Source organism: Vombatus ursinus, unplaced genomic scaffold, assembly GCF_900497805.2.
Source record: "Vombatus ursinus unplaced genomic scaffold, bare-nosed wombat genome assembly UNPS02005459.1, whole genome shotgun sequence".
Classification (NCBI taxonomy): Eukaryota; Metazoa; Chordata; class Mammalia; order Diprotodontia; family Vombatidae; genus Vombatus; species Vombatus ursinus.
In genome coordinates this window covers 10458825-10485530 of record NW_020945237.1, presented here as the reverse complement: position 1 = coordinate 10485530, position 26706 = coordinate 10458825, and the positions used below count along the sequence as shown (strand labels likewise).

At 36.3% G+C, this 26706-nt stretch overlaps 1 protein-coding gene across 1 annotated transcript in view; it reads right to left on the bottom strand.

Moving 5' to 3' along the window:
• The window catches only part of MALRD1 (MAM and LDL receptor class A domain containing 1), an 832608-nt gene that overhangs the window by 755420 nt on the left and 50482 nt on the right, over positions 1–26706 (bottom strand). The window contains 2 exon segments of the mRNA XM_027847861.1: positions 932–1048; positions 24662–24758. Of these exon segments, the coding sequence (XP_027703662.1) occupies positions 932–1048; positions 24662–24758 (214 nt within the window).

Below are 26706 nucleotides of genomic sequence, written 5' to 3'. Positions count from 1 at the left end.
TCTTGACAGGAAAGAAAATAGAAAAAAGAAGTACATACCTGCCTTGCAAAGGCAGAGCATGCAAATTCCACCCAGCCTCATCCCCAATTTTCCTATTTATTAAATGGAGTCATATCACTTTGCTGCAGGGAAATAGAGCATTATGTATTTCTGTGTATTTTGTAGATGGATGGAGATACCTTGACCTGTGATTCCATGGGTAAAGGACTTTCCTCCTATTTCCTCTGATGCAAATAAGCAACTTGGGTTTTTAAACATGTTTGTGTCAGACCCCTTTGGCAGTCTGGTAAAGCCTGGGGATGCCTTCTCAGATAGAATGTATTTAAATGCATAAAGTAAAATATATAGGATTATAAAGGAAACAATCATATTGAAAAAAATAAGTTGTCTGACCCCAGGTTAAGAATCCCAATCTCAGGCAATTTCCTGGGGCACTAAGAAATAAAATGATTTGACCATGGTCACATAGCCAGTATGTATCAGAAATAGACATTGATCCTCGGTCTTTGTGATTTTAAAGTAAAGGTTCTACCCACTTCATCACACTGACAATGCTCATGGTAATCATAAATAATTTAATTTTAGTGAAACCTTATGAATTTTAAGAATCAAATCCACCAGACATTAAATACCTACTATGTGCACTACCGAATTTTGTTATATTAAATCAAGATAGCTTTATGAGATCTTTTTTTCTGAATAATATGGCAATACCTTAGGCTATCACTATCTAGTGGGCTATCTCTAAATAGAAATTGAATGCTATCTCCAATACTGCCATTTTTTAAAGGTAGAAGAGAAGTTAACTAATAAGCATTCCTATTGGTGTGCCCCAAGTTTTGTGAATTGCTACTTCCCAACAAAGCAATGACTATACAATATTCACCAATCAAGGAGGGGCCCCGGGCAGTCACTCCACTTTACCACTTACAGCAGGATTTTTCATTTGCAGATTCATGGTCAAAGCCATTTTCATAACACAGACTCATATCTGGCTGGTGTGTCCAATCACAGGTATTCAGTCTTTCTTGACATGGTAAGATTTTACCTGTTAAAAGATTGCCAAGAAGTGAAATGTGATTATTATCTACAAAGTCTAAAGTATTTGGGAAGACAACTTTTACTTTTCTTTAAGAAAAAAGTTATCTAATTGTCCAGTAAAATGTCCTTCTCTCGACACTGCTCAATATCTATTTCTTTAAGCAAATCTCTTAGACAGACCAAGAAAAGAAACTAGACCTAGAGAAACTCAGAGTCTACACCAGGCCTGCACAACCTGGGGCCTGCCAGAAGATTTCAGGTAGCCCTCAAAAAATGTAGAGGTCCATGGGTGGCACACTAAAGTATTTTAGATGACCCATGAAAAATGTAGAGAATGTTTCTCTACATTTTTCACAGACTGCCCGAAATCCTTTGGCAGGCTGCAGGTTGTACAGACCTGGTCTACACTGTGAACATGTGTAGAGATGAAATTGGAAGAGCTAGATGGAACAATGGAAAGAGTGCTGGACTGGAGTCCAAGGACCCAGGTTCAAATCTTAGTTCAACCACTGTGTGACCTTAGGCAAATCATTTCACATCTTTGGGACTCAATTTTTTCATCTATGCAATAAATGGATTGGATTAAATAACCTCCAAAATTACTTCTAGGTCCAGATCTATAATGCTGTGATCCACTTGTCCCTGTCCCCTAGAAACACCCCTCCCTCTGGCTAATTGTAATAAATATGTGAGAACAGTTTCATCAATGGTCTACACAAGAATTAATATTATTGTGATTAGCCTGTGTTTATAGTTGAGGAAGAAGATGAGAGGGAGAGAGGTCTTTCTGAATGGGTGGCCATTTCTATACCTGTCTAAAGAGAAAGGATGTTCATAATTTTTTTTTATTTTACTCTTTAATGGTATACCTTCCTAGATATGATTACTGGATTAACCTTTGAAAATTAACCCTAAAAGACAATGGAATTTAGATCTAGAAAGAGCCCTGGAGTTTATTTGGTCCAGGTTCCTCATTTTATGGAGCCTAGGATCATAAAATGATCAATCTTGAGCTCTACAGGATCCCAGAGGCTATGGAGTTCAACATCTTCAATTTACAGATGAGGAAGCTGAGGCCCAGAGAGGCCCCAAAGTCATAGAGGTAATAAATGGCAGACCCAGGCCACAAGCACAGACCCGGTGACTAAATTAGAGGCCAAGAGAGGCTAAGTGTCTTGGACAAAAACACACAGATAGTAACACAAGGACTGACCCTGTATTCAAACAAAGAATTTATGACTCCAAATCTGGCTTTCTTGATACTATTCTACTCCTCCTCACCATGATGCTGCAACATAGTCTTCCAACATGCATCTTTTATATAAGGTCTCCTTTTTTTTTCATTTAATACAAGTTCAACTTTGTCATCTCTTGATATTCTCTAGTACAGAATATGTGTTTTAATACTAGCCTTCTCCAGAAAAAGAAAGATGCAGTGTCAATAACAGCAAAGAAATTGCCATGGTCCAATGCACCACAGAGCACCATTAGTCATTCCATCCATCGGATTGCTTCTTTTCTCTGGGACCAAACTTGACTATATCATGAAACCATGAAGATGACTGGCTTTTTGATGTTCTTTCACTACTACTTCTACCCGTCTATTTCCTCTCTGTACTTCCTACTCTACCCTGTCCAGCAACTTAAGGTCTCGCTCCCTCTGGGACAGGAAGAGAAATTCTAGAAGTCTCTGAAGCTTCCACTGACAAATATCAGAGACCAGGAAATCTACATTTATGCTGGTAACAAAAGTGACCCCAGCTGACGCATCTCTTTATTTAGGAGCAAGTTCCCTTGGAGACTCACGAGGCTCAGGTACGTGGTGGTTTGAAGAGAGGTAGTACCTCCAGTCTAGCTTTGGAATTGAAAGAAGAACCCATCATTTGAAGGCTTATTGTACTGTATTCTAAAGATAAATAAAACCTAATACAGATCAAGAGTTTTAAGGGTAACTCCAGTCATCTATGGCTGAACAGAGAAGGCTTATTTATGTGTTCATATGTTTGTGATAAAAACTAAAGTAATTGGTTATGAAAATGAATTATGGATGCATACATAATCTGGTTTCTCCTAATGAGAGTTTGTAGACTATGAATATGCAAATCCTTTGGAACGTAGGATCCACTAGAAATAAAATAGCATATGCGGTTGAGGGAGGGTTGGCAATAAATGACCCCAAAATTGTACAATAACAATTACCATGAAACAATTAAACCCATAATTTTCGTTACTTCATATAATGGCTACAAATCTGTTGTCCCCTAGAGCTACATAATTAAGTATTGGCCATAGTTCAATTGAATAGTGCACTTTATCTCTCTAATTTGTCACTGCTCATACAAGTCAAAAGATGGAAATTACTGTAAATAAAAATAGTGAAGTAGTTAAGCACAAATTGTGTGGAATTAAAAATCGAAGTTGTGTTAATTGGCATGAAGTAGATAGGAAGGGCACTCTAGCATTGGTGAACTGCTGGAACAGTATGGTTACAACAGATAGAATAGGCTTCCATCTGTAGAACAAAGACTATAGGTCCATATTTGAATGTTAAATGGCCAGAATGGTTCAGGGATGCACTTTCCTTAGAAAGGAGGAATAAATAAGGCAATCTGATGGCAGAGTTTACATTCTAAAGGAAGCTGTTTCCTCTCTCTACTGCTTAAAAAGATACAGAATAGGTTCAGAGAGACTCCAACATCACAAAGGGCTGTGAACACCTGGCCAAACTTCTGACTATCTTTTTCTCACTTTTCAACAAGAACTGCTATGGAAAATTCCTTTGCAGCTTCTAAAAATCCTCCATTTGTGAACCATGACCAGCCTGAGGCAATGCCAACATCTCAGACTTTGTGGCAGCAGTTCCTGGAAAATGGCCACATTGAAAATCTTATCTCACACAGACAGGTAATATGAACCTGGCCAAAAGTCCAGATAGGATGGCAACCCAAGACCCAAATCTCAGAACCCTTTGTTATAGCAGCCTGGTATCTGTGCATTTGGGAGCTTGTTCTATTACTGCCACTACCACAGCCACCGTCATCATCATGGCATTTCCACACTATCTTCCTCAGTATATTGTTCCTTCTATCATCCCAAGACTCTCACTAATCTGTCATTGACTATTGAAGTGCACCCTTACATTCCCCTTAAAAAAAAAAAAAACCTTCACTTCATCTGATGATTCACAATACCTGTCATACCATATCTCTTCTCTTCTCTTTTTGTGGCTAAATTCCTTCTGCACTCTCTGCCTCCACTTCCTCTTCTCAATTATAAACCCCATTAAATCTGACTTCCAACCTCATCATTCAAATGGAACTGCTTGATAAGATTATCAATTACCTCTTCATTAATAATTTTAGTGGCTTGTTCTTTGTCCTTATCTTTCTTACCCTCTCATAGCCTTTGACACTATTGATCTGTCTCTTCTCTTGAATACTCTATACTCTCTAGGTTTTTTCTCTTTTCTCTTGGTTCTTTTCCTACATACCTGGTCACTCCTTCTAAGGTGCCTTTACTGGAATTTCATCCAGGTAATAGCCACTAATTATTTTTGTCTCCCAAGGGTCTATGTGGAGCCCTTTTTTTCTTCTCACTCTACATTATTTCATTTGGTGATATCATTAGCTCCCACAGGAGCTACATATCTATGTAGATGACTCCTAGATCTATAAATATATCTTGAACTTTTCCCTGAGCTCTAGTTTCTCATCACCAACAGCCTTTTGGATATCTTTAGTTCAAATTATCCAAATTCCACTCATTATCTTTCCCCTCCTTCCCAACTTCCTTATTACTATCTAGGAAACAAATATTCTCCCAGTCATCTGACGTGTCATCCTTGACTCCTCTCTCAAACTCACTCTACTGGTCTGATTCATCCAACTCCTGTCATTTGTACTTTTACATCTCTTGTATATATGCCCTTCTCTCCACTTTCATACCTACCACACGTTGGCATAAGTTCTCATCAGCTCACCCCAAGACAACTGCAAGAACCTTCACATTGATCGAATCTCAAGTCTACACTTTCATGTTCTCCTCACCTGCCAAAGGGATCTTCCTAAAGAACAAGACTGACCATATCACATCCTCTCCTATTTAATAAACTTCAGTTATTTCCCATTATCTTCAGGATCAAATATAAAAATCCCCTTTTCAGGTTTTCACCCTTGGTCTCTGACTACCTTTTAAGTTTTCTGATACTTTACCCCTCTCTATGCAGTCTTTGATCCAGTGATACTGGCCTTCTCACTCACTGTTCCTTACTCACAGTCCACTATCTACCTAATTTGTACATTTGCAGTGGTTATCTCTCATGACTGGAATTTTCTCCTTCCTCATCCCCTCCTCCTGGCTTCTCTAGCTTCCTTCAAACTCAGCTGGAATCCCATCTCCTGCAAGAAGCTTTTCCTGGTCCTGCCCATTGCTAGTGTTTCCCTTCTGAAATAGTCTTTCATTTATATTATTTCCATTGGTATGTGCATAGTTATTGGTATTTTCTTTCCCCAACTAGAACGTGAGCTCCTTGGGGACAAGGTCCAGTTGTTGCCTTTCTCTGTATCCTCAGCCCTTAGCACACATTTGCATAATAAATGCTTGTTAATTAACATATATAATGTTTTAGTTAAAAAGCTCTTTACTACATTATGTCAACATCAGTTATACCCATAAATCAGTTGTTTATTTGCCCACCCAGAAACTATTGCTGCTTTAAGGTGAGTATTTTCAAGATTAATCAATTAACAAGCATTTATTAAGAGCCAGGAAGGGTGCTAGGCACTATGGATATAAATACAAAGAACAAAATAATTCATACTCTTGAGGAGCTTATATTCTATGGATAAGAGCTCTGGGTTGGAATAAGATATGTGATGCCAAGAAAAGCCCACAGTCATTGACATAGTAAGTAATAAATCTAGGATTTGAACCCAGGTCCTCTGGGTTCTCTATCCAGTGCTGTCTCTACTATACTGTGTTCCATTAGGTGTGGTACCATTTAGCAAGATGCCAGGTGTTGCTAGATGTGATTTGGATTATCTTTAGGAGGCTTTGTTGTTGGGGACCTAACAGTCATCTGAAAGCAAAGAGCAACCCTGACTAACTGGCCAATGCGATGGATCACAAGAGCGTGATCACCAGGGCCAGAACATCAATCAATATAAGTGACCATCCTTTGTTTAAAAGTAGAATTGAGAAGACAAGCCCTTGTTTGTCCCTCAGGATTCATAGAGACCTTGTCTTAGTAATTACTGCTTTGTAGTAATCTTTAAACAAGCTACAAAGTGAAGTTACGAAATATGCTTCTCTACTGGATTAAAAAAAAATATAACTGAATCCTAGATATCAGAGTTTGCTTTATTTTATGCAGTTATCAGAGGTGTGTTGGAGTTAGCTCAAACCAACACGTGAGAGCTAACTGTTAAATTTTCAGCTTGAGCATTTTTCCCTTGAAAACAGGCCAACATCACAAATTGGGGCTTGATTTATTGTTTGGCTGACAATAAAGTGATATAGAAAATGTTAATAATGCAAGTTAAATTTAAATATTGTGCATACATTTTTGGAGGGCTGATTGTTAAATATTTACCATCACACTAATGGAGAGTATGATGCGAACATAAAAAGACTACATGATCTCTCATCATGTGATGCTCTAAACTGAAAGTTAGCTCTCCTTCCAGAGTTCAAGGCTTCCAGAAACCATTGAGTAATTCATGCAATAAACTACTTCCCTAATTAAGATTCATTACTTAATTGCAGTAAAAATAATAATAATTAAAAAGAATATTAAAACAAATGGAACAACATATATTGGTTCTTCTAAATATTACAGGAAAAATAATCAACTATATGGAGTCAACATCCATATTGTCAGGTTTGTTTGTTTTTTTTCAAATGAAAAAGATAACTATGTCCCTTTTCATATGATCATAGATTTAGAACTGGGAAGAACCTCAGAGATCACTGAGTCTAAGCCTATAATTTTACAGATGAGGAAACTGAGTTTCAGAAAGATTAAGTGACTTGCCAGAAGGATCGCATAGCTAGGCAGTGTCTGAGCCAGGTCTTCTGACTCCTAGACCAGCATTTTATTCTCTATTCATGCTGCCTTCACTTGATAAAAGAGAGATAAAGGACTAACTGTTTAAGAACTAAAACATTTATTCCTTTAGAAATACAACCCTTATATGATCGTAATGGAATACTATTGTGTTATAAGAAATGACAAGCAGGATAATTTCAGAAAAACCTGGAAAGACTTACATAAACTGATGCGTAGTGAAGTAAACAGAACCAGGAGAATGTCGAACATAGTAAAAGCAATATTGTTTGAGGAAGAACTGTTAATGGTTTGGTTATTCTCAGCAACACAATGATCCAAGACAATCCCAGAGGACTAATGATGAACCATACTATCCGTCTCCAGAGAAATAACTGATATCCTTTGAATACAAGTTGAAGCATGCTATCTTTCACTTTCATTTTTTTCTTTTAATCAAATCTTCTTGTACAAAATGACTAATGTAGAAACGTTATACATAATTGCATGTGTATAACCAATATTTGATCACTTACTGTCTCAGGGAGGGGATAGGGGAAGGATAAAATTTGGAACTCAAAACTTTAAATAAAAATGTTAAAAAAAAAAGAAATACAACCTCTACATTCTATAATCAGAATACATGCTTTATTTTAAGTTTATGCTTTTAATTTTGGGACTTCCTGGATGTTTGGGTACCAAATTCCCATCTTAACAAATAAGCAACAAAGGATGAAATTCCCACAATTTAAACTTGTGTCCTACAACTTTGAAGAGTTTTATTTTTCCCTGGAGCTGTCTGTTGATAATCCTAGCACAATGCATGCCAGGTAGTAGCCACTCAATTAACTTTTGTTGATAGATTTAATTATTCACCCCTGTGGCTCTGACTTCTGAGAATTACTTGATATACATTTATTTAAATTATTTGGAACATACATGAGAAACTCTATATGTTTCAACCAAGTTTATAAAAGCTGTTGATCTTCAAATATTCCACAGCTTGTATCTTCAAATGATCATTCATCATTATTATTCAATTCAATAAGCATTTATTGCACCTACCAAACTCATAGTTCTGTGCTGTTATTTATTGCTAATTATTACTAATTATATTTAACAATGTCCTAGTAGAGAAAGAAAGAGCCGGCACTAAGCTGAGGAAGTCTTGGATTCCAATACTACCTCTGACCATAGTAATTATGTGATTACAGGCAACCAGGTGGAGCTGTGGATAGAGCACCTGCCCTAGATTCAGGAAGACTGAGTTCAAATCTGGCCTCAGACACTTAGTAGCTATGTGCCTCTAGACAAATCATTTAACCCTGTTTGCCTCAGTTTTCTCATCTATAAAAAGAGCTGGAGAAGGAAATGACAAACCATTCCAGTATCTTTGCCAAGAAAATCCCAAATGGGATCAAGAAGAATTGGACACAACTGAAAAATGAGTGAACATAAGCAACTTACTTAAAGAGGAAGTGTCCCTCAGCCACTCTTTAAGTCAAGAGTTTTTACTCTAATCTGTAAACATTTTTCTATATTTTGATAGCTGTATTTCTATATGATTAACGTCTTGCCATTCCTATGTACTTTATTTTATGCATTTAAAAACATTCTTCCTAAGAAAGTGTCCGTAGGCTTTATTAGCTTGCCAAAGGGGTCTGCTCAATGAAAGCTGTAGAATTGTTGTCAATATGCATCAGAGGAAATCCCACACTAGGATTTCCCTAATTCAAAATCTCATGGAAAACCTTGAATTCACAATTCTGTGTTATTAATTATATTTAGGTATGACAAACAATATTCCGATTAATTTATGTTAAATACAGGGAGACCAAGCCTGCTAGTTGGCCTCTCTGTCACAAGTCTCTTCCCACTTCAGTATATCTTCCACTTAGCTGTCAAAGTGATCATCTAAAAGCATAGGTCTCATCATGTCACTTATTACATACACACACACATACACACACACACTCAATAGATTCCAATGGTTCCCTATCACTGCCAGAATAAAAATATTAATTCCTCTGTTTATACCCTTAAAAATCTGCTCCCTCTTCACCTTTCAAGCCTTTTTTATACCTTATTCCACTCAGTCATGGACCCTGAAATCCCATGACACTGGCCTCCTTTCTTTTTCCTCCCAAAAGACACTCCATCTCCTGATTTGGTATTTTCTCTGGCTGTTTCCTATACGTGGAATTCTCTCCCTCCCCACCTCTACCCTCTGGCTTCCCTGGATTCCTTCAAGGCCCAGCTAAAATGCTATCTTCTACATGAAGTCTTTCCTGATCCCCCTTAATTCTAAAGCCCTCCCTCTCCTGATTATCTCCAATTTATCCTGTATGTACCTTTTTTGTATGCATAATTGTTTGCATGTTGTCTTCCCTACTAGAATGTGAGCTCCTTCAGATCAGAGACTGTCTTTTATCTTTGGTTGTATCCCCAGCACTTGGAACAATACCTGGCATATAATAGATTAATAACTTAATAATAGACACTTTACTGACTGGTTGTAACAGTTCTAACTAAAGTTTAAAAAAGTAGATTATGCACAATCTCCAAAGAGGGAATTTTTAATTAGTGACTTCTAACAAGCATTTAGGTTTTAAAAAGTTATCTTTCCCAGGATAAATGGATAGATGGGACAAGTACAGCTCATTTTGAAAGCACCACCAGATTTTTGGTACAACAAAGCAACAGCATGGCTCTGATTAATTTTACTCAGCTAACAGCACAATGCATGGCTTCAGGGAAGAACAGATTTTCACGTTCATCTTCGATAGAAAAAAAGCCTAAACCAAGTATAACACATTTAATTTTTTTAATTAGAGCCCAGATTTCAGTGGTCTAGAAACCTGCCTTTGCATTAGTGATGGGATAGAAGAATTAGTCATCCTCAATCCCCACATTTGAATGAATAAATACTCTACATTTAAAGTATTGGCGAGTAATATTACACTGTATCTTTTTACATTCAAACTAAAATTCACATTAAGAAAAACAGTTTGTGGTTTAAGTTTACTAAATAAAAACTTCCTTTTCAAGCAGTGCCAAAAAAAAAATGCATTTTGACCAGCCAACTGCAGTACTCCTTTTGAAGCTCATAACTAAAACATCACAGAACCTCAAGAGTTGGAAGACTCCTCACATACCATCTGGTCAAATCTGTGAGCGAACAAGACTGCCCTCCCTACAAAGAGCATACGCAGCATGTGGCCACCCAGCCTTTGCTTGAAATTCTTCACTGAGACACAACCCACTATCTTCTGAGGCAGTCCATTCCACTTTGGGGACAGCTCTAATGGTTAGGAATTTTTTCCTTTACAAAGCAGCTCAGATTTACCATTTCACAACCTCCATCCATTGCTTCTAATTCTGTCCTTTGGGGCCAAACAAAACAAGTTTCTTCAATGTGAAAGCCATTCAAATACTTGGAGAAAGCTGCCCTGTCTGCTAGTCCCCTGTCTTCTTTTCTACGGGCTAGAGATCCTATACTTTGTTTCACTATTTTAAAACATCTATATGACTTGATCAAGATATGTCCATCAATCACTGTCAATCAAAATACACAATCAGGAGAAAATAAGACAAGGACTTATAAAAAGACACAAAAATTTTCAGAAAAAGTATCAATACACGAAAGTAAATAGTTTGTTATACTTTCTCTTCACACGGGCCTAAGGAGACTTAGACAAAATATGATCAAGTGCATCGTTAAAAAAAATGGAAAGAACAGAAGGAAAAGTTAAAAAGAAGACCTGACAAGCAAAGCAGCTTTAAAAGTTGACCATAATACATGCTTAAAAAGAAAAACAAACCATATATGAGGCCTAGAATTGCATTACCATCTTTGATTTTTCTCTTCTACTTGTTGTATTGTTGTTATCCTTTGCTCTCGAAGAAGACCAAAATGACATCACTAGGTTAAAGCCAAGGTACAGTTTGTCCTACTATGGCAGATCAGACCAATACAAGCTTGGAAGGCTTTACCACAGGCCAGGCACAAATGGTCCATATGAACATATGGAGTGGGGATGTCTTTAAATTTGCGCATCTCATATTTCTTTTGAGCTACTGCAATTATGCTTCATTCACAAAGCACAGAGCCAGTGTCTGCCATGTCGCATAATTGAGTCCAAAGTTCTTCAGAGAGACCTTGAAAGTGTCCTTGTATCTCTTCCTCTGGCCTCCATATGAATGCTTGCCTTGTATGAGTTCTCCACGAAATAGTCTTTTAGGCAAACATAAGTTTAGCATTCAAAAAACATGGCCCGTCCATTAGAGTTGCACTTTCTGTAGTAAAGTTTGAATGCTTGGCAGTTTAGTTCAAAAAAGGAACTCAGTGTCTGGTATCTTATCCTTCCAGGTGATCTTCAGAATCTTCCTAAGACAATTCAAATGGAAGCGATTCAGTTTCCTGGGATGGCACTGGTATACAGTCCAGGTTTCACAAGCATACAACAATGATGTCAGTATAACAACTCTGTAGAACTTCAGTTTGGTAAGCAGTCTAAAACTTCTTCTCTCTCACACTTTCCTTCAGAGACTACCAAACACTGAGCTAGCTCTGGCAATGCATGTGTAACCTCATCTTCTACTTGTACATCCCTGGAATTTATTCTGCAAGGGTAAGTGAATTTTTCAATAGTATTTAAAATTGTTCCATCTGTTGTAACTGATGGTTCGATTTATGGATGGTATGGTGCTAGCTGGTGGAAAATCTGTGTTTTATTGGTGTTAGTTGTCAGGCCAAAATTAGCACAGACAATAGAGAATGGATCCATATTTTGTTGCTTCTCAGCTTCAGAAGCTGCATTGAGTACACAATTATCTGAGAACAAAAATCATGTACCAACTCTCCCTCCGCTTTAGTCTTGGCTTATAGCCTTTTCAAGTTTAATATTTTACCATCAGTATAGTAGCTGACCTTGATGCCATTTTCATCCTCGTTGAAAGCATCCAACAACATTGATTAAAACAATATGTTTGGAGGACAGAGCCAAGATGACAGAGTAAAGGCGGGGACATGCCTGAGCTTTCCCCAAACCCCTCCAAATACCTTTAAAAATAATTCTAAACAAATTCTAGAGCAATGAAACCCACAAAAAGACAGAGTGTAAGACAATTTAGAAGGTCAGCAGGAAAGGTCTGTTGAACCTGGGTGAGAGAGGAGCACAGTCCAGCACAGGCCACACCAACACAGCCCCGGTTCCCGCACAGCCCCAGCCCCAGCAAATCAGGAGCAGGCCTCGGGAGTGACTGAATTGGCAATGGCAGTGGCTGCTTCTGGGGCTCTCAGGCACAGACTGTAAGGGGATCAAACAACTGGTCAGAAGGACATTACAGGAGTCTCTTTGCTAGCACTGAGGCAGGACTCTGCTACTTTGCCCATACTTGGATCTGGATCTCAGGCCTTGGTGGAAGTCCTGGGGCAAGGAGGTGCACCAGCATATCAGAGCTTGGGCAGCAGTGGAGAAGGGACCCTCTTCACACTTCCAGGGCAGAAAAGTGTGCTTGTGGTCACTCACAGACCAGAGTACAGTCTAGGAGAGGAGTAAACACCTCTCCTTAGATCATACCACCTTGGAAGAACTGACAACTTAAAAGTCCCTACAAGTATCTCTGAAAACAGCTGCACAAAACCCTTGAAGCTTGGGACAGTGTGCCCTCCATGCTGGAAGCAAAGGCCTACCTTAACAAAGAGTTAAAAAGTCAAGTAATAGACTGGAAAAATGAGCAAACAATGGAAAAAACCTCTGACCAAAGAAACTTTGGTAACAAGGAAGATCAAAAGATAAACTCAGAAGAAGACAACCAAGTCAAAACTCCTACATCCAAAGCCTCCAAGAAGAATATGAATTGGTCTCAGGCCATGGAAGAGATCACAAAGGATCTTGAGAATCAAGTAAGAGAAGTAGAGGAAAAATTGGGAAGAGAAATGAGAGTGATGCAAGAAAATCATGAAAAACAAGTCAACATCTTGCTAAAGGAGACCCAAAAATATACTGAAGAAAATAACATTTTAAAAAACAGACTAGACCAAATGGCAAAAGAAGTGCAAAAAGCCAAAGAGAAGAATGCCCTAAAAAGCAGAACTGGCCAAATGGAAAAGGAGGTCCAGAAGCTCACTGAAGAAAATAATTCCTTAAAAATTAGAATGGAGCAAATAGAAGCTAATTAATGACTCTAGGAGAAATCAAGAAATTATAAAACAAAGCCAGAAGATTGAAAAAATTAAAAGATGATGTGAAATATCTCATGGAAAAACAACTGACCTGGAATATAGATCCAGGAGAGATAATTTTAAAATTATTGGACTACCTGAAAGCCATGATAAAAGAAAAAGAGCTAGATATCATCTTTCAAGAAATTATCAAGGAAAACTGCTCTGATATTCCAGAACCAGGTGGTAAAGCAGAAATTGAAAGAGATCCTAAAAGGAAAACTCCTAGGAGTATTATAGCCAAATTTCAGAGTTCCCAGGTCAAGGAGAAAATACTGCAAGCCATCAGAAAGAAACAATTCAAGTATTATGGAACCACAATCAGGATAGCACAAGATTTAGCAGATTCTACATTAAAGGATTGAAGGGCTTGGAATGATATTCTGGAGGTCAAAGGAGCTAGAATTAAAACCAAAACTCACCTACCCAACAAAACTGAGTTTAATCCATGAGGGGAAAAAATTGACATTCAATGACATAGAAGAATTTAATGCATTCTTGAGAAAAGACCAGAGCTAAATAGAAAATTTGACTTTCAAATGTAAGACTCAAGAGAAGCATGAAAAGATAAACAGGAAAGAGAAATCATAAGGGACTTATTAAAGTTAAACTGTTTACATTCCTACATGGAAAAATGATATTTGTAACTCATAAGAACTTTCTCGTTATTCGGGTAGTTAGAAGGAGTATACATAGACAGAAGGCACAGGTATGAGTTAAATGTGAAGGGATAATATCTAAAAAATAAATTAAGAGAGGAATGTACTGGGAGAAAGAGAATGGGAGCAGTAGAATGGGGTAAATTATCTCATAAAAAAGGCATGAAAGAGCTTTCACAATGGAAGGGAACAGGAGGGAGCTAAGAGGAAATGAGTGAACCTTATTCTCATCAGAATTGGCTTAAAGAGGGAATAACATACACACTCAATTATATATAGAAATCTATCTTATCCTACAGGAAAGTAAGGGGGAAGGAGAGAGGAGAAGGGAGGGGTGGGTAATAGAATAGAGGGCAGATTGGGGGAGAGGGTAATCAGAAGCAAACACTCTTGAGAAGGGACAGGGTGAAAGGAGAGAATAGAATAAATGGGGGGACAGGATGGAGGGAAATATAGTTAATCTTTCATAACACAGCTATTATGGGAGTGTTTTGCACATGTATAACCTATATTGAGTTGCTTGCCTTCTCAATGGGGGAGGAGGGTGAAGAGGGAGGAAGGGAGAGAATTTGGAACTCAAAGTTTTAAAAATGAATGTTTAAAAATTGTTTTTACATGTAACTAGGGGAAAAATAAAATACCAAATTAAAAAAAAAAGAACACCATGTTAAAAGCATGGGAACAAACACATAGTCTTGCTTCAATCCATTGGTGACTGGGAAAGTACAAGAGCATCATCCATTATCCACAACCCATGCAAGTATGCCATGATGAAATTGATGTACAGTGCTGATGAACTCCTCTGTACAACCAAATTTTGACATAATTTTCCACAAGCCCTGGTAACTGACAGTATCAAAGGTCTTAGTCAAATGGATGAATGTTGTATACAGACCTCCATTCTGCTCCTGGCATTTTTCCTGGAGTTGTTGGGTGGCAAACACCATATCAACTATTCCTCAACCCTTTCTGAAACCCCACTGACTTGTAGGTAAATGACTATATTCCAGGTGAAGGATCAGCCTTTTAAGGAGGACTCTGGCAAGAATCTTGTCAGCAATTACTAAGAGAGAGATCTCTCTGTGATTGTCACAGGACAATGTTTCTTTTACCTTTATAGAGATGGACAATGGCGGAATCCTTGAACTCCTGGGGGATAACTTCCTCTTGTTGTTTAACCTGGTATACTTCTGTCAACTTTAACTTTTGAATGAGGAGTGGACCCTCTGCCTTGTAAATCTCAGCCAGAATAGAATCAGTACCAGGCAGTTTGCCACATGAGAGGAGCCCAATGGCATTCAAAACCTCTTCTTCAGTTGGAAATTCAGCTAGAGAGGGATTGACTTCAATCTGAGATATATGGTCAATGGCTTCAGCATTGATTGATGACAGTATGTTGAAAACACTGTGGAAGTGTTCAGTCAATCTCTCCAGGATCCTGTCCATATCACTAATCAATGTGGCTCCAATACACAGAGTAATTGAGATGCACCATGGGTCTTTGGCCCATAAATAGCCTTCAGGCTATCATAAAAGCATTTTGGATTGTCACTCTCAGTATAAAACTGAATTTCATCTGCCTTCTTATTGAGCCAAGAATTCTGCATCGCTCTAAGCTTCGCTTGTACTCTACTTTTGATGAGGTGAAACACTGCCTTCTTTGAGACAGATGAACCATCTTGCTAGTAAACCCTGTGGGTTTCTTGTTTTTCATTAAGCAGCTTCTGAATTTCCCCATAATTTTTGGCAAATCAGTGTTGATGTTTGTGAATGTTACAGCAAAGACAAGTAAATACGGTTCTGTACACCAGATCTCTGAAAGCTGCCCAATCCTTTTCTGCTCTACTGTTGCCAACCGTGTGTCTTAGCTTTTGTTTCGAGTTAACGATGAACAGTTCCCACTCAGAGAAGTTTTCTATCTGTTGAGGTTAAGTCTTCTGGTAGTCATTTTGCCTTGAAGCAGCTGCTTTTGTTTTGAATATTTATGTTTTGTTTTGAAAATTTAGCTTGAAGAGGAAAAGTTTATGATTAGTCCAGCACTCTGTGCCACACATCACCTTCGTCACTCTCACATCCTGTCTGTCTCTTCTCCTTACAATGGCATAGTTAGTCTATTAAATGCCAATGTTTGCTGCAAGGGCACATCCATGAAGTTTTGTTGTGTTTAGGTAAATGGAAGAGTGTTGATGATGAAAAGGTCATGATTTGCCCAAGTCTTCAGTAGTAAGTGACCATTGCTGTTGCTATTTCTAACTCCATTTCTCCCAATGATTCCTTGCCATGTCTTACATTCTATTCCTACGCTTGCATTAAAGTCAGTGAGAATGATAAACTTGTCCTCTTTCTTTGACCTCATTAGGGTTCATCATGGTGTGAGCATACCCACTGATGATGGTGGCCTGGTGCTTTCCTGCAAGTAGCAATTGCATTATCATGAGTCTGTTGGTAAGGCATACAAGCTTGTTGACTAGATTAGTTTTGATTGTGAAACTTACACAACATTCCACTTCACTGCAGTCACTACAGAAAAACATGTATCCAGCTCTGCCTTTGGAAAGCTAGCCTTCATTTGACAGCTTTGTTTCACTCAGGGCTGCTATTTGGAAGTGATGTCTGCTGAATTTTCTTTTAACAAGAGCTTTTCATCTTTCAGGTCTACTGGATTTTGTGTTGTCCATAAGCATGCAAACATTCCATGTACCAATGTTGAGTGGAATCATCTCTACAAAAGTTGTTTGGTTTTTTTTCACATTTTTTGTGTTTTGACTATAGGGTGGGATCCCCACCTACTGCAGTAAGCAAACTAGGGATGGGTGAAGCAGACAATTTTTTGGGCAACTTTTCTAGCCCCTTCCTCACACCAGGAGATGAGCAAAATGGTCCTTCAAAAAAACCTGCTCAGACACCCAGGGGGCTTCGAATCCCACGATTGCTTCAATTCAGTCAGAAGACGACCCTATGACCTGGGATGCTTGTGCGAATGGTTCTGACTAAAGCTTCCAATATATCTGCACTTGCTGCTTCATCACTTGTCTGTTACCACAGAACTTTGTGATAGGTAAAAATGGTAAAATAGTATGGGTGATGTCTTTTGAGTCATACATAAATTGAGTTTAAGTCAGGCAGAGTTGGGTAAAGTCATCTGCCTCACTCTCTCTTCCAGAGACATCAGAGTGCAGTGGGAAGACAAAAAAGGAAAGATGAATGGAGATGGATCAGCATACAGTAGGTGACCGTGGTGTCTTAGATGTCTAACCAAGCTCTAAGTGTTCCACAGTGCCAGCTGTCTCTTCTACTATGTATCTACAAATCCCCATTGTATTTAATGTTTGTTTAGTGCAGAATAAAAAATAATTAACAAAAAGAAATATAGTGAAGCATTAGTAATCTTCAACTTCACCTCAATATGGTCCCTCTGATTTGGAGGAGGAAGGAAATTCGTTTATCTTCTTTCTCCACTCTCAACTTTAATCATTCTAGAGATAGTGTCTTCAGACCCTTGTAATATTAAGCATTTGCTATTAAGCATATTATGTGTACCCACAGGTCAATTGAAGTAAAATGACAATATGGTATTTGCCCTTCCCACATAACAAGTTTGTTTGGGAAGATCATATTAAACAAGGTATAGAAAGAGCTATGTGAATTGTAAACTGCAACCCAAAGGTTAGCTATTACTATTTTAGTCTTAGAGAAGCAACAGCAAGTGAAGTGGAAAGAGCATTAAACTGAGCATCAGGGGCCTTATTCAAGTTACAGTTATGCCAATTATGGTTTGTATGATCCCATCAGACTTGTGAAAATGACAGATAGTGGAAGGTCTACAGAAATAAGGACATTGATAAAATTAGGCAGAATGAAGAGAACACCATATATGCACTAGGTGGCATAGCATCCAAATTTTTAAAGGAAATAGACAGCAAAAGTATATTAGTGGAGTACCTTGACTTTCCCCTCTCAGAACTAGAGAAATCTAACCAAAAACTAAACAAGAAAAAAGAAATGAATAGAATTTTAGAAAAGTTAGGTATGATAAACCTCGGGGGAAATTGAAAGGCATTAGAAAGTAATAGACTTTTTTCTCAGCTATACATGGAACCTACACAAAAAGTAATCATGTATTGGGATATAACAATCTCACAAGCCAATGCAAAAAAGCAAAAATATTTAATGCATTCTTTTCAGGCCATAATACAATAAAAATTACATTCAGTAAAAGACCATGGAAAGGTAGATTAAAAATTAATTGGTAACTAAATAATCTAGTCCTAAAGAATGAGTTGGTCAAGAACAAATCAGACAAACAATCAATAATTTCATTAAAGAGAATTACAACATTGAAATAACATACCAAAATTTATGGCATGTAGCCTAATTGGCTAATTAGGATTAAATCATAATGCTGAGGATTTCTCCTCTTTTCATTTGTAGATATTTATATATATACACATATATACATATATATGTATGTATACATATATATGTATGTGTGTATACATATATAGTATACATATATACACATACATACATGCATATATATGCACAGACGTGTGTGTGTGTGTGTGTGTGTGTATTACCAACAAAGTCTAGCAGGAAGAGATAGAAGGAGAAATTCCATTGAAAATAACTGTAGAAAATACAAAATACTCTTGGGAGTTTACCTGCTAAGACAAACCCAGGAACTATATGAACACAATTACAAATCATTTTTCACATAAGCAAAGTAAGATTTAAACAATTGAAAAAATATTAACTGCTCATGGGTAGGTAGACTGAGCCAATATAATAAAAATGACAAATCTACCTAAAATAATTTACTTATTCACTGCCATACTAATCAAACTACCAAAAAAATGTTTTATAGAGCTAGAAAAAATAACACAATTCATCTGGAAGAGACAAAGGTCAAGAATATCAAAGGATTTAATGGGGAAAAAATGGGAACAAGATGGCCTATCAGTTCCATACCTCAAACTGTATGACAATGTGATAATCATCAAAACAATCTAGCCCTAAGAGATAGAGTGGTGAATCAGTGGAATAGATTGGGTATGCATTACACAGCACATAATGACCATAATAATCTAGTGCTTGATAATTACAAAGATCTCAACTTTTGAAACAAGAACTCACTATTTGACAAAAACTGTTGGGAAAACTGGAAAGCACTTTAGCAGAAACTAGGTATAGACCAACATCTCACATCATATACCAAGATAAAATAAAAATGGACACATGATTTAGACATAAAGGGTGATACCATAAGCAAAATAGGGGAGCATGGAATAGTTTGCCTGTCAAACATTTGGATAAGGGGTAGAACTTATAACCAAACAAGAGATAGAGAACATTACAATATGTAAAATGGATCTTTTTTTATTACATTAAATTTAAAAAGATTTTTGCACAAACAAAACCAATGCAGCCAAAATTAGAAGGAAAGCAGAAAATGGGAAATTTTTCAGCAACTTTCTCTGATAAAGGCCTCATTTCTCAAATATATAAAAAACTGAGTCAAATTGATAACATTATGAGTCATTTCCCAATTTAGAAATGGCCAAAGGATATGAACAGATGGTTTTCAGATAAAGTCAAAGCTATCTATATCATATGAAAAAAATGCTCTAAATCACTATCAATTAGAAAAATGCAAATTTAAAAGATTCTGAGGTATCACCTCACATCTATCAGATTGGCTAATATGACAGAAAAGGAAAATGAAAAACATTGGAGAGGATGTAGGAAAATTGAGAGACTAATGTACTATTGGTGGACTTGTGAACTAATCCAACAATTCTGGAGAGCAATTTGGAACTAAGCTCCAAGGGCTATAAAACTGGACAAACCTTTTGACCCAGCAATACCACTACTAAATCTGTATTGCAAAGAGATCATAAAAAAGGGAAAAGAACCTAAATGTACAAAAACATTTATAGTAGTTTTTTTGTGATGGCAAAGAATTGGAAATACCAGGAATGCCCATCAATTAAGGAATGGCTGAGCAAGTTGTGGTATAAGATTGTAATGGAATACTATTGTGTTATAAGAAGTGAGAAGCAGGATGCTCTCACAAAACCTGGAAAGACTTACATGAACTGATGCAGAGTGAAATGAGCAGAACTAGGAGAATGTACACAGTAATAGCAATATCGCACAATGATCAACAGTGAATGACTGAGCTATTCTCAGCAATACACCCAAGATAATTCTGAAGGACTTATGACAAAAAAATGCTATCCATCTCCGGAGAAAGAACTGATGCAGTCTGAATGCAGATTGAAGCATGTTATTTTTACTTTATTTTTATTAGTTTTTTGTCTATGTTTTCTTTTACAATATGACTAATAAGGAAAAATGTGCCTTGCATGACTGCACATGTATAACCTATATCAAATTCCTTGCCATCTCAGGTTAGAGTGAGGACAGAGAGGGAAGGAGGGAATTTGTAAATCAATTTTTAAAAAGTTAATGTTAAAATTGTTTTTACATGTAATTGAAAAAATAAAATATTAAAAACAAAAACAAGAGATAATGTAGATTGTAATGAAAACATTAAAGGACTATGTGATTTTTAAGAAGAAAATATGTGTTCAATTAATTATTTACTTGAAAAGAAAAGCAAGCCCTGCATAATAGAGATACATAGTTTAATGTATAATCCTCTCCTCTTCCATAGTACATATGGAAATGCTCATTTTATTTGGTATTTGTTAAGTTCACAACAAAAAACAAAAAAAAAACAGAAAAAACTTCTTGAGACAAAATAATTATTTAATAAAAATGTTGAGAATTTATTTTATAGCATTATGGCAAAATAATAATAATAATTTAGAACTATACCTACTAGCATAGTTTAAAAAGATAAAATTATAAAAGAAATAATATATTATTTCATTTATGGAGAGAAAAAACATTGTATCCATCAAACAAATGGAAGAAATTATTGAAGAAAAATGGACAAATAATGAAATATAAAAATAAAATCATTTTTATGATGAAAATTATTTATAAAATAAAAGGAAAATAAATACATTAGGAAAATATCTATGTCAAATATATCTGATAAAATCTGGAATCATACTATATGGAACTTATTTTTTAAGATTCTGAGGAATACCCACTCCTTCATGGAAAAATGCTCAAATGACATAATCAGACAATATTACAATGAGGGAATACAAGTATCTTTACACACTTGTATTTACAAATACAAATAACTCCTTTAAAAATGTGGCTGTGGCATCCTGGGAAAAGAATTGAAATTAAAGTCAGAAGACCTGGCTCTGCTATTTCCTGACCTTACCATATGTGTGACCTTCAGTAAATCACTAAACTATTGTCTACAAACTTCCATTCCTTCATTTGGAAAATGAAAGGTATGGATCTTGAAAGCCCCCTTCAGCTCTAAAACTGATGAACACTCTAATTATCAGATAAATACTAATTAAAATCTGTCAAATTTGGGGAAACAACTGAAAAGGTTAAAATTCAATGTTCATAGGTCTTCAAGGAAAATATAGTCTATTCCATTGAAAAGCAATCTAGTGATATAAAATAAGTAATAAAAAGCTGATCATATCCTTTGACCCTGCAATCCTTCTCATGGAATATATTTTAGGGATATGATTACAAGGAAATAAAGGTTATCATCTCCAATAAGTATCCATAACTACTTCATTTGCAATAGCAACCAAAAAAGAACAAAAGTGAATGCATTCTCTTCTTCATATCTTGGCCTCCTTTTGACTCTCTAATCCTCAATAACTGCTTGGCCAACCAGTATCAATCAAGTTTCTGTATTTCGAAAACCTTGTTCATTTTCTGTCTGTATTTTTAAAACGAATTTTTGTCTTCATATAAATACAAGCTGATTTTTATTGCATTCTGAGCAAGTGTTTGCTCAGGAAAAAATGGCAAAAACTTTAAAGATACACAAACTTAAAAGACTAGAAGGGAATGCAAAGTCAATAAATAGCTAATATTTCTTTTTTTAAATTTCATTCCATTTCAATCAAAATATATAGATTTTTATCATTTTATTGGGCATTAAATTCTCTTTTACTTCCATATTTATATTTATGAGGATATTAATCTATAATGGAAAAACATTCAAAAACCACCAACACTCTCAAAACACGTCTTGTCAGTCAGGCTTTCTAGCCTGTGGCATACTCTCATCCTATGCTGTGGCTGGCCATAACATGACTGTAACATTCTATTTAAAGTAAATTTTATTATTTAGATGTAACACATTCTCTGTGTTCTTCTAGAGCAATCCAAATTATATAGAATTTCCTTCAAGTTTGATTTTCAGAAACTTGGATCTCATTTAACCCAGATAAATTCACTAGCACCTTCAAAAAATAATTATCAGTTGGAAAAAGTCAAAATTGACTGAGTGCTCACTGTCTTCCTATGTGCTTGAACAAAGAGGCTAATAAAAGAAAAGATGGATTCTGTGACCTCACAAAGTCATTATCCTACACATTTATTGACAGAGATACACAGAAAGCAGAATGCCAACTCCAGACTTAACAACAAAGGAGAGATACAAACGTGGTATTGTGATAAAGAAAAAAGACAGGTGATACCTAGCACGGAAGCAAATGTGTTTTGCATATTTTGCTACTTAGAAAGGCTTAGCAGATAAGAAGGAAATTATATAAAAGGCAGAAAGGAAGATAATTTAGAGCAGACTCTAACAACCAAGAGAGGATAAAAATTGAGCGATAAAAGAGGATAAAGGTACAGACACTGTGACAATGGGTTGACAAAAAAATTCTACCTAAGGAGACTATTGTTCACATGTTCAATTGCATGTTCCATACATGAAGCCTCCCTTTGTGTTAATGGAGAGATTTTGCTATATGCTTACAAAGTCCAGGACAATTGATCATAGGGGTTCCCTTTTGTTTTTCACCCATCCTGAACTATCCATTCCATTACAGCAAATGTTTGTTCAGAATGCAATAAAGATCAACTTACATTTATATGAAGACAAAAATTCATTTTAAGAGTACACAGAGAAAATAAACAAGATTTTAAATAGACAGAAACTTGATTGATACTGATTGGCCAAGCAGCTGTTTTTTTCAAGAGTAGGATGGGAAGGAAACCATGGTATGAAGAAAAAAATGCAAACCTTCACCAGGTCCTAGGAGCTATGCAGCAAGCAGTTATACAAACTTCCAATTCTATTCCCCCAAATAACTCTGTGATCAAATTAGTTAGCCAAACAAGGTTTCAACTACCAACAATTATATTCGCTTCGGAGTATCAGCTCCCTCCATTTTCAGTCAGCTCATCACTGACACACGTCTGTACCTCTTGAATCCTCTCCTCTTTGCACAGCTCAAAAGTTCCCAGAGGATCCCCCTATCCCTTAGGAATCTTGCCTGCCATGATCTTCTAGCCCCTCCTTCCAAATAGCAAGAATCACACTTCTCATCAACTTCCTTGTTGATAAGGGCTACCTATGTAAAACAGGTTCAAAATTGAAAGGAAAGGAGGTTTCTTAGTTTATTTTTACCTTTTTATAAAGATCTGGTTATAAGCATTGTTAATTTAACTAAATGCCATTTGAAGTTCAGTATCATTAAACAATGTTCATTTAACACTGAAATGTCTAGTACTTTGCCTGTACTTTGGTAAAAAAGAAAAATTATCTCCATCTGCTGACACCCAAAAGCTCACACTTGCTCCATATAGTTAATAATGCCAATCAGATGATATTTCCACTTGAAGTTTTGATCTCCTTGGCTCATAAAGGAAGCCTTTGGTTTCAAACTTCACAGCAAAGAAAGAAGCTGCTTTTGAAAGGACTTCACATCTGAGGCATAAATCCAGAATTCCCCAAAGGGGCATTTAATCATTTTTATGGAACGTGTAAATGACCAGGAAAACCTCCTTCTTTGATTTCACCCAAATGACAATAACTGATTACAAAGTGAAAAGTTGAATCAACAAACTGATTGCTATATTCACATAAAATTAAACTAATTGTTGCATAAAATTGATTTCACCCCCACCTCTGAAGTTAACACATTGATTTTCCTTAAAATGAAGTCTATAGAGAGGAAAATGGATGTGGGAGTTCACAATTAAGTAGTTTTTCATTAATCCATCTATATATAATGCAGACCCAAAAGTAGGTTTTAAACCCATAAATATCTAGTAAGGCTAGCTAAATAGCCTAAATTATTTGATAAAATATTATATAAATAATAGAATAGCCAATTATGCCCTTAATGCTATATCTTCAAAAGGAATAATGCATGTGTTTCTCTAGGAAAGCAGAAGTATGCATTTGCAGACACATCCATTTTCTTTTCCCCATGAAATTTTATTTCCCATGAAATCTACCATGACACACATGCCTTCCATAATCCACACCATTCCTATGCAAAACCATTACATGCAAGTCTGAAACATGATGCTCATCCCCTTTAGGGAGACTGGGTTAGCATGTTTGACTAACTGTAACGGTCAAATTAACTAGAAAAGTTCAAGCTCTTTACTTCATTTTGTATACTCCAATAATTAAACTATTGAGAAAATTATTAGAGCAATGAAAATAAGCCAAACCAAAATTTAAGTCCCAAATGAAAAGCCCTCTAAAATTATATCAATGGTGACATTATGTTGACTTCACTACGTTCAATGACAATAAGGTAGGAGAGAACATGCTCTTACTGAGGTCAGGCTGACATCCTTCACTGAATGATATATCATCGATTGCTATAGTTTCTTCTTCTCCATCATTTGAAAACCTTTGGCCTTGAATAACAACCTGTTGTACAGCAAAAGGAGAAGGCAAAGAAGCATCAGTGTCTCACTGTCTTGCATAAAATGAGTTATAAATAGGAAGATGTCACATGAATGAAGGGAATACCAAATATATTTAGAAATAGATGCTAGCACATATCATATAAATTCCCCTGGAGGGGGTCACCTAGGTGGTGCAGTGCACAGAGCACCAGTCCTGGAATCAGGAGAATATGAGTACAAATCTGACTTTGGACACTCACTAACTGTATGACCCTGGGGAAATCACAACCCTGATTGCCTCCAAAACAATGAAGATAAAAAACTACTGGAGGGAGGGAAATACGAAGTCCTATAAGTATTTACCAAGGATCTACTGAAGGAAATGGCAAACCATTCCATTATCTTTGCCAAGGAAACCCTAAATGGCGTCACAAAGAGTCAAACACAACTGAAATGACTGAACAACAACAACAAAATGTTTATACCTAAGCTAATATCCATCTTGAGGCTGCATCTCTGTCTTTAAGAGACAGCCAAACTCGATACAGAGCATGACAGAACAAACTTGTCTGGCCATCTTCACAAATAATATCAATCAGCTTTTATCAGATATCCTCTTAGTAGATGCCTCCCTCTAGTCAATCTAACCTAATACATCTCACTTTCTAAGTAGAGCCTGTAGTTTAGCTAGCCTTCTAAGCTAGATGGCACACTGGACCTGGAATTAGGAAGACATAACTAAGTACATTACTCAAATTTAATGTTGGACACTTACGTCAAACTCTCCATGAGTAAATTGGACCTCCAAGAAGTTCTTCCCACAAGTAATTTAACTGAAAATACATAAGGAAATTGACCAAAATAGGTTTTCTCCCTGAATTCATATAATGGGAGTTGGGAAAGAAGTTCTGAGATATCAATAAGTCACTTAATCATTGAAGACAAGTTTGCCTTTAGGTCTCCATTTGGATATATTAGTCACTGATAATCTGTCGGTTATACTGCTATTCTATGAACTGAAATACTTTGAAAATTGACCTTCCAAAAGATAGAAAAGCTACATTTGATTTTTTGGGGATTTATTTTGGTAGCTAAAACTCTGGAGATACCTTGGTTAACTTCATTCTAGACATATCATTTGTGATCACCAGGGCTCTATCAAGTTTTGAGTTTCTTAGTTCTTGGGGAAAAAAATAGGTATTGGAAAGAGACATGGGGGAGAAAATTGGTTAAAATGAAACTCACTACTGATCACTGACTCCTGTACGGGTATTGTTTTTTTTTAATGTTGTACAATTGACAGATTGTACAGATATATTGGAGGATAGTTTATCCCATACCATGATCTCATGCATATCTCCACATAGATTCTGATTTCATCAAATGAATGTAAATGAATGAATTCACTTAAAATTGAAGTGAAAGAACCAAAGTTATTCCTCATAAATGAGGGATTATTGTGGTTTACATTTTTTTGTTGGGGCAAAATAGTAACTGTTTCAAGAACTTCTCACAGGAATACCTCAAATATTCTGTTCTATGATCTTGAAGACAATTTCACAAACATAAAAACTTATCTCATTTGTGTTTATTCTATACTTATATATATATATATATATATATGCTTATAAACCTATAAAACTAACCTGGAGAACTTGCAAATTAGGATTTTGTGGTTTATCTAGGAGTAATGAGGGAAATATTACTGTTATTTTTGGTGAGGAAAAACCACTTTGTATAGTTTATTTCATTCTAAATAAAAAGTGGATTTTCTTTAATGCTCAAAAAAATAGGTAAGTTATTTAATCTCTATTTGCCTCAGTTTGCTTATCTGTAATATAGGAATAATAATAGTACTTACCTCACTGGGTTGTTGTCTCGAATTAAATAATATTCATAAAAGTACTTTGCAGATCTTAAAGTATTATATAAATGCTAGCAATATACTGTTGTTATTATCATTGATGTTG